The 12,206-nt window shown below is 44.2% G+C and overlaps 1 protein-coding gene across 1 annotated transcript; it reads right to left on the bottom strand.

The window, feature by feature from the left end:
- Window positions 1–1,056: 1,056 nt before the first annotated feature.
- On the bottom strand, window positions 1,057–2,655 carry LOC119317208. The gene is made up of 2 exons (XM_037591635.1): window positions 1,744–2,655; window positions 1,057–1,584 (listed from the first exon to the last, which is right to left on the bottom strand). The coding sequence occupies exons 1-2, from the start codon at window positions 2,653–2,655 to the stop codon at window positions 1,057–1,059; spliced, it is 1,440 nt and encodes a 479-aa protein (XP_037447532.1).
- Between the last annotated feature and the right edge of the window lie 9,551 nt (window positions 2,656–12,206).

Raw genomic sequence — 12,206 nt, 5'->3', positions numbered from 1 at the left:
GCTGGGTCGAACTTGTGGCTGGGCCGCTTCTTCCTCCTGGGCCGGCCTTCTCCAGGGTTGTGGGCCGTAGAGGTACTTGGATCCGTGACATTTAGAGGCCCAAACTTCTACTACTAATCTAGTAATCCTAGATATGCAAGCTGGAACAATTTCAATTCCATTGGATTTGTAGGTCAATGCATCTCTGAGCTTCCAGTGAAAAAGACAACAGAAATATAAGAAAAATGTAAACAGACTTTCAAGACCAATCACGGCACACGTTTCACTATGAGTGAACAAATTTCCATACATTAATTTACACTTGCTTATGGGATTATTATTTTGTGAATAAGTTTTAACGAGGTCTTCATCTAATGCGAGGATATGTCATATGAGTCCAAGAGATTTACTAAAGCAGGGCAACTCGATTCTCTCTCTCAATTATTATCTATCTCCAAATGGAAGAACATGAGATATGTAATATCTGAACAATGATTTTCTCAACAACAACCAATTGGTTTACTCAACTATTTGCGCAATCATGATAACCCATGCATGCTTCATATTTTGTTCTAGGACATTTACGTACAACCAATTGTAGCAGAAATAAGTTGGATAGTCTTTTTTTCCCCTTGAACCACCGATCTGCATCCGAAGTACTTCTATCAATCAAATTTGAGAAAAAGATAGTGCATATCCATAGATAAATATAATTTTCTAATCACCACGGAGTCAGTTTCCTAGGTAAGAAAACAATGTCTCTACACTGTCCACACAAATAGGAACAGTGGAGGGCGACATGAGTGCTTGCTTACCTGTTTTGTTGTTCCTGCACTAATCCTTATGTATGTGTATGGACTATGGAAGCAGTGAACACATGAACTTATTCCAATGCATCAAAAGTGCTCGGTTCTAACTTTAAAAAAGTGCTACATTATGGAGGCTCACAAGCTTCAGTTGAAGGGAAAGCAAGAGTACAGACTCGGTAACTATAGAATTATTATGGAGTTGAGGAACTCCTTCCAACTAAAACATGATAGGATAGATGATAAGAATACGGTGCCGATGATTTTTCATTTAGGACGGAAAGTGAATCAGAGCCGGCAAAGCCAAACCCAACCCATCAACTGCCCTCTTTCTCTCCTCAGCAGTATATGGATATCTTGATGGACAAACCTTGTCCTTGATCTCGGGATCCAAGTCACCACAACGTCCACACATCTTCCTGTCGTGCAGAGATATCTCTGCCATATTTACCGCAGCTTCCACAACACACCTGATGTATCGCATAAAGTTGCCGTCAGGTTGGAAACCATGTATGATAAGCTTAGCCAGATTCTTGTGCTTGAAAGCAGGGGCATACGGCTTCCACTTCACGTCAGCCTTTTCGCAGAAACCATTTTCCTTCCGAAACTCTTTGTCTGTCGCCATTATGCACCAATGATCCCATACTGTGATGCACAACGCTTTTAGGGAGGGTGCAGCTTCAAGAATAAACATTGTCCAAGCTAAATCACATCCTTCAGGAAGATTGTCCAGATTCACATGCTGTAGTTTGCTGAGCGTAGTCATGAGCAGCTTTGGGCATTCTGGTAGAACCCAAATCTGGGATGGAAAAAGAATACAAACTCAGTGCAGGTTCCATATAAACTACATTCTCAACTGGCGGAGAAGACCCCCTCAAGTTACTATTGTTACATATATAAGTATACCATCATATGTAAAGTGAGAAGGGACAGATATGATTCAAAAACTAATGAGTACCTTTTCACTTCTAAAATCCAGATGCAAATCGGTTATGGAAGGAACATTAGCAAGCAACCTAGTTAACTCAAGAGTCTTATCCGAACTGACGCCAGTTTTAGTGAGGCTCAGCTTTGAAAGCTGTGGTACAAAACCAAAATGAAGGGGATCTTCATGAGAGTACCAACCAGTATAGCTCACCCGTTGGAGTTTGGGTAGACATATCAGCTCGATTCTCTCAAATTTCCCATAGTCAACCTCGAGCTCAACAAGTAGAGCATGTTCTACTTGGAGTACAGAATGGATCCCTGAGTCGCAATAGGTTAAATGCAGAGACTCCAAGAGCTTGCAAGTGCTGAGGATGTTGGGAATGTCCAGTTCACCAAGCCTCATGTTGCGCAGCCACAGGCACCTAAGACCAGCAAATGCATCCGGACAAGCACCGATAAAATCATTGAACTGCTTCCCAAAGCGGACGAGATCATCAGGAGAGGATATCTTATAAGTCTTCTCCGTTGTGATCTCAAACTCGGCTGTGTCAACCTTCCGGGCTGCCATGGCATGGGCAACAGATTTCGCAATGGTGAGAGAGTCATCTTGCGTCAAGATAAATCTGATTCTGAGTTTGTTGATGGCGATGTCCGGGCTCCTTGTGCTCAAGATGCTATTTGTTACATGATGCACGGCATTGTTGGTCCGGAGCAACTCGCTGGTGATGACAACACGATCATGGAGACCTGGAATGGAGCTAACACTTAGGAAGATCCGTGTGAGCATGGCAGGGAGCTTCAGCATTTGCTTGGACAGGATGCAGGTCCTTATAGCGTCGAGAGTGCCCACCCTGTCAAGAATGTTAAGCAGAAGGTCATTGGGCAGATTGCTAAGCATGTCTCCGTTGCCAGCGGCGTCTTCGTTGCAAGTTGCTTTCCGCATTGCATTTTGCTAGAATAACAACAAAAAAGAGCCTCTTGAGGATTAACCTTGCGCGAAAGATAAACATCAGAGATCAGACACGAAAGAAGAATACCCAAGCATCTATTCCAGCCAAAGTTTTTGCCGTGAGGTTTAGACACTTGTGTTGTGTGAAAATTATGTATGATGAATTCCGCATGTGACACGTGCTATTAGTTTGGTACCTGGTGGTGTAGACCTACTTTGTGGATTTAAGGTTTCGTTTCAAATTTTTTGAACTGGTGTGGCATTCGGTTTCATTGGTTTAGCATTTTTTCATTCAATGTGGGGCAGGATGGTGTGCTTATTTTTCTTGCATGGGTCATCTCAATCCGTTTGTGTCTCTGTTTTTGTACGTGCAGTCGCTTTCGGTTGTTTGGACGTGAGTGTTAAAATTTTGCCTTTCGTTGTTTGCACCGTTGTAGCATGGAGGGGTTATACGTACATGTTTGCCTTGCATGCATGCACACTAATTGTGTGCCGCCGCGTGGTGGACCAGTTCCATCATGCAATGGGATCGGTGTTGTCCGTGGCCAATGAGCGGGTGGACCAATTAGAGCTGACCAAGGGTGTTGCATTTGCATCCAGAAGCAACACGACAATATGCATGGGCGGCATCATGCAGGCGGGCGACCAGTCGAAACTGATTAGTAGAACTGCACTTGCTTCCAGGAGTAAAACGACAAGAGAAAAAGGATGGAGCCATGCAGCGGGTTGGTGTTATGAGTGGACAGCGGTGATCGGGTGAAACGGTTCGCTTGCGCCGCCCGGATTTCCTGCACGCCGTTCAACCTGTCGTTTTCACCGTAAAACTTGCCGCTGCCGCTTTGGTCGTCCTTTCCAGAGTGTGTGCGTCGCTGCCCGTCGATGCTAATTTTCGCGTGTCTTCTGGAGTTCTGCTACGTGATATGGGGCTATAAATATGCTGGTTTTCCTGAATGTTGCACGTGTCTGTGTAGGCTTCGATCGCCGCTTGCGATGTGCATGCTTCTTTGTCGATGTACGTGTCGTTGTGTGTGCTTCGATTGGTTGGTGTCGTTGCATTGGGCCAAGGGAACAGGCGGTGCTGCCTTGATCGGCCCATCCAGACGTTCTCGGTGTTTCTGGTCGGTGTCGTTGTTACCGTTTGTTCGAGAGAGGTCGCGTGGTTCGTTCTAGAAATTCTACCGCTTGCCGCTATCACTTTTGTCCTGTAGACGTACGTAACGTAGTGTGGTGCGGGGTTATTGTAAGTGCATCTAGTGCCACCCCTAGTTGGTTTTGGAGTATTGACGACAAACCTAGTTGAGGGACTAATGTGTTTGTGAGAATTGCAGGATAATACAGGTAGAAGTCCCTCATTGATTTGGTTTTACTACCAGAGATGACCCCTAAAAATGTATGAAGACATTGAAGACAAAGGTGGTACATGAAGATATTCACTTTGATGACTATGACAAAAGAAGACACGTTATGAAGCATATGGAGCTCGAAGACTTAGATCTTTCATAGTTCTTTTTCTTTTGTGTTGAGTCATAGGAACCACCGTACTGTTAAGTGGGGTCCAGGAGAACCAGTCAGAATGACTGAAGTGATGCCTATAATCAAAAACATATGTCTTCGAGTGAAGACAATGAGAGCGAATCTTGTCCAGAGCCGGACAAGTCAGCTTTGCTTGTAGCCCAAGTAAAGTTGCCATGAGAGTTTGAAATCTGACCGTTGCGACATGTGTCAGTTCCTTAGTGACCCAGGGTCATTTCGGACAAATCAGGTCGGGTTGCCAAGTGGCTATAAATAGCCCACTCCCACAACCATAAACGGTTGGCTGCTCAGATTTTAGTGCACGGCTTTTGTCGATTGAGAGCAACCCACCTCGAAGCCTTTGAGAGAAAAATTCCTAGTGAGGAGAAAAGCCCTAACCACCCAAAGCCAGAGTAAATTGGGCATCACTTAAGTCTTCGTGTCTGTGTGATCTGAAGACTTATTACACTTAAGGACTGTGAATCCTCCAGACGGTTAGGCGTCGCGTTCAGAGCATCCAAGAGACATTGTGGATTGCCAGTGAACGAAGTCTGTGAAGGTTTGGGAGTCTACCTTGAAGACTTATCATAGTGATTGGGCGAGGACTAAGTGACCTTAGCTCAAGGAGAATACAGTGAGGACTTGGTGTCCTGAACTGTGTGTTCAGGACTGGGTGTCCGGGACTGTGTGTCCTAAGGTTTAAATACCTAGCCGCTCCAACCAGACGTACAGTTGTCACAGCAACTGGAACTGGTCCAACATATCATTGTCTTCAACGAGTCACTGGTTTCATCTTCACTTCCTTCTCTTGTTGTTACTCATTGTGAAGCCATTGCATGCTTGCTTTATCTTTTGTCTTCACAACGTGAATGTATGATCTGTTTGGTTTCATAACTTCTTCCTACCTGATCCTTATTACACTGAAGCTGTCTGTCATTGAGCTTTCACTCTATTGAATACATGACCATGGCTGGCCTAGTGTAATCTAACTTCCGCTGCATAGTAATAGGCAAAATCTTTGCTGTTTGTCTTCATAACTCTCACGTTTTGAAGACTTTCATAAAAATGGCCTATTCACCCCCCCTCTAGTCGACATAACGCACTTTCAATTGGTATCAGAGCTTGGTGCTCCCTTGTTCTGTGTGATTCGGTTTAACCACCTGGAGTTCTAGCTATGTCGACTGCAGGGATAATCAAAGTCTCCGCTGCGTGCCTCGTCTTCGATGGAACTGAATATCCCTACTGGAAGAATAAGATGCGCATGCATCTTGAAGCCATTGACGTCGACCTATGGTATGTCGTCGAGAACGGCGTTCCCAAGGCTGGAGAAGGTGTCACTGCTGCTGATGTCAAGAAGTTCACTCAACTGGACTCTACTGCCAAAAATATCATCCGTGGTCATCTGACAAAAGGACAGTATGGCCGTGTGAGTGCTTTGAAGACATCCAAGCTGGTCTGGGACTGGCTCTCCAAGGTCAATGAAGGCATCTCAACCCAGAGAGATCAAAGAATCAGTGTTCTTCGCAACCTCTTCAACCGCTTCAAGCGAAATGACAATGAGAATGTCCAGCACACATTTGACTGGCTCACTGACATCACAAATGAGCTTCAAGCCCTTGGCGCCACTGAGATCACCAAACATGAAATCGTCAAGACGCTGCTGAGATCACTTGATAGTTCGTTTGACATCCTGGCCCTGATGATTCAAGAACGTCCTGATTTCAAGACACTCGATCCGTCTGACATACTTGAGAGGCTCAACACACATGAGTTTCAGCTTTCTGAAAAAAGAGATATCTACGGTCCAAACTATGGGCGAACTCGTGCCTTGAAGGCAAAAGCTGTTTCCTCATCTGAAGAAGAATCTGACTATAGTTCTGATGATCCTGAACACATTGTAAGAGAACTTGCAATGCTAGTGAAGAAGTTCCAAAAATTCACCAAGAAGAAAGGCTTCAGAAAATCTTCACGATCAAGCTCAAGGAATGATGAAGCTTCTGCTCGTGACTACAAGAAGAAAACATGTCACAAGTGCAAGAAAACTGGACACTTCATCTCTGAGTGTCCACAGTGGGACGATGAGAACAGAAGGAAAAAGAAGAGCAAGGAATATGATTTTGACGACAAGAAGAAGAAGAAATACTCAAAGTCTTCTTCCAAGTCTTCCTCAAAGTCTTTATCACACAAGAAGAGCTCATCTGGCAAGGCACGTGCATTTGTTGGCAAGGAAATGGATTCAGAGGAGGAGTCCGCTTCTGAGGAGGCAGAGGTGGAGTCTGAGGAGGAGTCAGATTCTGGCATTGCGAGTCTGGCCACAGCATACGTCGCCAAGTCCATCTTCAACACTGAAGACAATGACTGCATCACTGACGCCGATGCAAATGACAAGAACGACTCCACTCCTACCTACTGCTTCATGGCACGCGGTGCCAAGGTAAACTCACGCACTACTCGCTATCAAACATCTAGTGACGATGACTCTGACTGTGATTCAAAACCCAGCTACAAAACACTTGATAAAATTGCAACTGAACAACAGAAAGCTATGGAACATATTTAAAAACTGTTAGACAGAAGCGATGATCTGTTGGGTGCTGAAATGACTCGATCTGAATCCTTAATTGAAGACATAAAAAAAATTCACGTTAAGTATCAGGAACTTGAAGATCGTCTTGATACTCTCTCAACGACTCATGAAAAGCTTTCCTATGATTATCTTCAAAGGAAGCAAGAACTTGAGAAATTGAGAGCGGCTCATGAAGATCTTCAAAAGGAAAACGAGTCACTTCACGCCGAACAGATCAGTCCCGCTCAGGAAGGATTTGAACCACCATCTCTTAAATGCATTGAGCGTGATAATGCTACTTCTGTTGCTGAATGTTCCACTGCTACTGCTGTTCCAATATCTTCAACTGTTGATGTGGTAACTAACCCCTCAGCTGAGGATACCACTGCTATTGCTGATGAGAATGCTAGGTTGAAGACATTGCTTGAAACAGGGATGTACAAAAGTCTTAAAGGACATCAGACATTATGTGATGTCCTCAAGAAGCAGATTCTGAACCGAAACCCTAGGAAAGAGGGTGTTGGGTTCGTGAGGAAAATAAATGCAGATGGCTCTTACTGGAAACCTGAGCAGTACCCCAAAACCACATGGGTTGCTGCAAAGGAACTTTCAGCAGATCCATCCAATTTATCTGGCTTCACTTGTGCTAACCCCATTATTATTGATGAATCCTTTGATGCAAACTATAACCTGTTTAAGAATCAGAATGGCGAAGTGTTTGCCAGGTACATTGGTACTAATTGAAGGAATGAACCACCTATGAAGAAGATCTGGGTTCCGAAAAAGTGTCTGGAAAATCTTCCTGTGAATGTCTTCATGACACCTCACTTGAAGAAGACAAACATCAGACCAAAGGCTTCATATGGTCCAAAGGCTTCATACAAACAGAGGACTCACCTGAGTCACACTAACGCAAATGTTTTGTAGGGAAACCATACTCAGGCATATGAATATGAGAGCGGTTCTTCGAATCGTCATGTTCATATGACCAAAAATTATTCTGCTTATTCCTATGAGTATTATTGTCCACCTGCTAGACTGTTTGCTAAGGCTTCAAAGCCAAAATTCTCAGATGCTGCACTTAGACTTATTGCTTCTAAGCCACCCTTGAAGATGTGGGTGGTTAAGAAAGCTTAACTCTCTTTTGCAGGGAAAGGTCTCTAGCAGAAAAACAAAATCTTCTGATGCTATTGCTGGGGACCTTAAAAATCTTGTAGGGCGCAAGATAAAATGCCCGAATGGCATCATTATGTACTTCGTTCCTGAATCGCAAGCTACTCTCCCTATTAGTCCTAATCTGGATCTAAGTTTTCATAACCCACTGGTTCGTCGAATGTTTTTGCTTCACAATTCTCTTCGTGAAGCCTATCCCCCTAACTGCACTGTAGGGTACGACACCAGCGACTTCAAAGTCTTCAGAATGGATTATTGACAGTGGGTGTACAAATCACATGACTGGCAAAAGAAGCCTTCTTATGGACTCAACCTTACGTCCATCTGACAAGAGCCACATCACATTTGCTGACACTGGTAAAAGTAAGGTATTGGGTCTAGGTAGAGTTGCAATCTCAAAGGATCAACACATGGATAAAGTCATGCTTGTTGAATCCCTTGGCTTCAACTTAATGTCTGTCTCAATGCTTTGCGATTTGAACATGATTGTAATGTTTGGAAAATATCGTTGCCTAGTACTAATGGAATCTGACAAGTCTCTAGTGTTTGAAGGGTACCGAAAGGGTGATTTGTACGTGGTAGATTTCTCAGCAGGGCCACAACGTGCAGTATGTCTTCTTGCAAAAGCTGCAGAATGCTGGCTTTGGCATCGAAGGCTTGGGCATGCTGGCATGAGGGACCTTCACACCCTTGCGAAGAAGAAGCATGTTATAGGCATCGAGGGCGTCAAGTTCAAGAAAGATCACTTATGCGGTGCCTGTGAAGCAGGGAAGATGACAAGGGCAAAACATCCTTCGAAAACAATCATGACTACTACACAACCCTTCAAACTGCTCCACATGGATCTTTTTGGTCCCACTCACTACTCAACTTTTACTACTTCTGCTTGCCTCTATGGCTTTGTCATTGTTGATGATTATTCTAGATATACGTGGGTGCATATAATCCTTTACAAGACTGAAGTGCGGGATGTCTTCAGACGCTTCACCAATCGAGCTATGAACAATTTTGGCGCCAAGATAAAGCACATCAGAAGTGACAATGGCACTGAATTCAAGAACACTGGCCTTGATACATATCTTGATACCTTGGGCATCACACATGAATTCTCAGCTCCGTACACGCCACAGCAGAATGGCGTCGTCGAACGCAAGAACATAACACTCATTGAGATGGCCAGAACAATGCTAGATGAATACAAGACTCCAAGAAAATTCTGGACTGAAGCCATTGACGCTGCATGCCATACAATCACTGTTTATCTTCACAAGCTTCTGAACAAGACATCTTATGAACTCTTAACTGGCAAGAAGCCAAATGTCAGTTACTTCAGAGTATTTGGAGCAAGGTGCTGGATCAAGGACCCACACCACACATCAAAGTTTGCACCAAAAGCACATGAGGGCTTTATGCTTGGATATGGAAAGGATTCGCACTCCTACAGAGTCTTCAATCTCTTTCATTACAAAGTGGTTGAAACAGTGGATGTGCGGTTCGATGAGACAAATGGTTCACAAAGAGAGCAACTGCCAAATGTACTAGATGAAGTTCCAGCTAATGAATCAATCAAGCTTATAGGAACTGGAGAGATTATACCTTCTGAAGCTCATCCTGAAGAAGAACTTATCATCTCAGCACCTGATCAACATGAAGATAATGCTCAGCCTGAAGACATTCCTCCCAACTACAACACAGATCAGCAAGAGCAAAGTCTTCGCCCTGTACACCCTCGTGTTGCCAATGAAGTGCAAATTGACAGAATAATTGACAGCATCAATGCACCTGGTCCACTCACTCGTTCAAGGGCAACTCAACTGGCGAATTTCTGTGGACACTTCGCATTCGTATCAATATCAGAACCCAAGAAAATTGAAGAAGCCTTCATGGAACCTGAATGGATTCAAGCTATGCAAGAAGAGCTTCAACAGTTTGAACTGAATAATGTATGGGAACTGGTTAAGCGTCCTGGTCCACGGAAGCACAACATAATAGGCACCAAATGGATATACCGCAACAAGCAAGATGAGCATGGTCAAGTTGTCAGAAACAAAGCTCGTCTCGTTGCTCAAGGATATACTCAAGTGGAGGGCATTGACTTCGATGAAACATTTGCTCCTGTGGCTAGGCTTGAAGCCATACGCATACTGCTGGCCTATGCAAATCATCATAACATACTTCTATATCAAATGGATGTGAAAAGTGCCTTTCTCAATGGCAAGATTGAAGGAAAAGTGTATGTTGCTCAACCACCTGGCTTTGAAAATCCAAAACATCCTGACATGGTATACAAGCTCAACAAGGCATTGTATGGCCTCAAACAAGCCCCTAGGGCCTGGTATGACACACTCAAATACTTCCTGAAGAGCAAAGGCTTCATACCTGGTTCCCTGGATCCCACTCTTTTCACGAAGACATATGATGGTGAACTGTTTGTGTGCCAAATATATGTGGATGACATTATCTTCGGCTGCACCAATCAGAAGTATAGTGAAGAGTTTGGATATATGATGCAAGAGCAATATCAGATGTCCATGATGGGGGAGCTGAAGTTCTTCCTTGGTCTTCAAATACGACAACAACGCAATGGCATCTTCATATCTCAAGAGAAGTATCTCAAAGATTGCCTGAAGAAGTTCGGTATGCAAGACTGCAAAGGCTTCACAACACCAATGCCAGCCAAACATCATCTAAGTCCTGACGACAATGGTAAAGAGTTCGATCAAAAGGTATACCGCTCCATGATTGCGTCTTTGCTTTATTTATGTGCATCTAGGCCAGATATCATGCTTAGTGTTTGCATGTGTGCTCGATTTCAAGCGGCACCAAAGGAGTCGCATCACTTAGCTGTGAAGCGAATTCTTCGATATTTGGCTCACACCCCAACTCTAGGATTATGGTATCCAAAGGGCTCAGAGTTTGATCTGGTTGGATTTTCGGATGCTGATTATGCTGGTGACAAGGTTGATCGCAAGTCTACATCAGGCACATGTCACTTTCTGGGACGATCACTTGTATGTTGGTCTTCAAAGAAGCAGAACTATGTATCTCTCTCCACTGCTGAATCTGAATACATTGCTGCTGGATCTTGCTGCGCTCAGCTTATATGGATGAAGCAAACACTCAAGGACTATGGCATTCATCTGAAGCGAGTGCCACTCTACTGCGACAATGAAAGCGCCATCAAGATTGCCAACAACCCAGTTCAGCACTCGAAGACAAAGCACATTGAAATTCGTCATCACTTTCTCAGAGATCATGTTATGAAGGAAGACATTGATATCATACACGTCAACACTGAAGAGCAATTGGCAGATATCTTCACCAAGCCCTTGGATGAGAAGAGGTTTTGCAAGTTATGGTGTGAGCTAAATATCTTGGAATCCTCAAATGTCCTGTGATCAGGCACACGTCCTAACACTTATGCATATTGACGACTTAGATGTGCAACACACAAAGTAAATTATATCTTCAATCAATGAAGACATACATTCTAAGTGTGAATACATTAATGTGGAATTTGACTTCGGAGCGCCACGATAATTGTGCGCCGTGTCTGGGTCTAATACTTCCTATACGGTGGGTAACGCCATCACCAAACATTCCATTTTGAAGTGTTTCACTCATGGCGTTACCTTGCAATATCTTCACATTTGGTTTGGCTTCGAACTCAACATGTCTTCATGATTATCTTCACTACGTTGATTATATAGATATATACTCTAGTGTTCTGTCCTCTACAGCATTCACTTATAGCTATGTCTTTTTGGTTGAATCTTTTGAACTAAGTGAATGTGATCGGGCCCTAATCTCTCTATGCTTTCTATCTCAAATTCTGTCTCTCCAAGTCATATGCATTCTATTGAAATTGTCGGATGTCTTCACTGCGTCCTTGTCAGCAGAAGATATAGAGACAACCATAAAGTTCGTTTTCAATGCTCATTCCTCCACATAAAATCCGGAGAAGTAGGCGTGCATGGGATGTGGAACTGCCCCCAAAATACCGCATGATGGCCACGTACTACTCAAATGCGAATCGCCAGGGGCACCTGAGTAATAGCGCAGTGCCGCCCCTGCGCCTATAAGTTCACACTTACCGCGGTCATTATCTCCTTCTTCCACCCTTGCACGAACCCTAGCGCCACCGCTAGCTCTCCACGACGCCGGCGACGAAGCGCTTCACTGCCGCGACCTCTCCGACGCCGTCTTCACGCCGACCGCGGACATTGTTCTCTCCGTCGTCGCCGTAGGTGTTTTCCGTCGCCAAGTTAGGGCACGGAGGACTGAACTGCTCGGC

The sequence above is a fragment of the Triticum dicoccoides genome, chromosome 6A, assembly GCF_002162155.2.
Source record: "Triticum dicoccoides isolate Atlit2015 ecotype Zavitan chromosome 6A, WEW_v2.0, whole genome shotgun sequence".
NCBI classification, from domain to species: domain Eukaryota; kingdom Viridiplantae; phylum Streptophyta; class Magnoliopsida; order Poales; family Poaceae; genus Triticum; species Triticum dicoccoides.
Note: the sequence above shows the minus strand (reverse complement) of the source record. Positions and strands in the feature narration are given on the sequence as shown.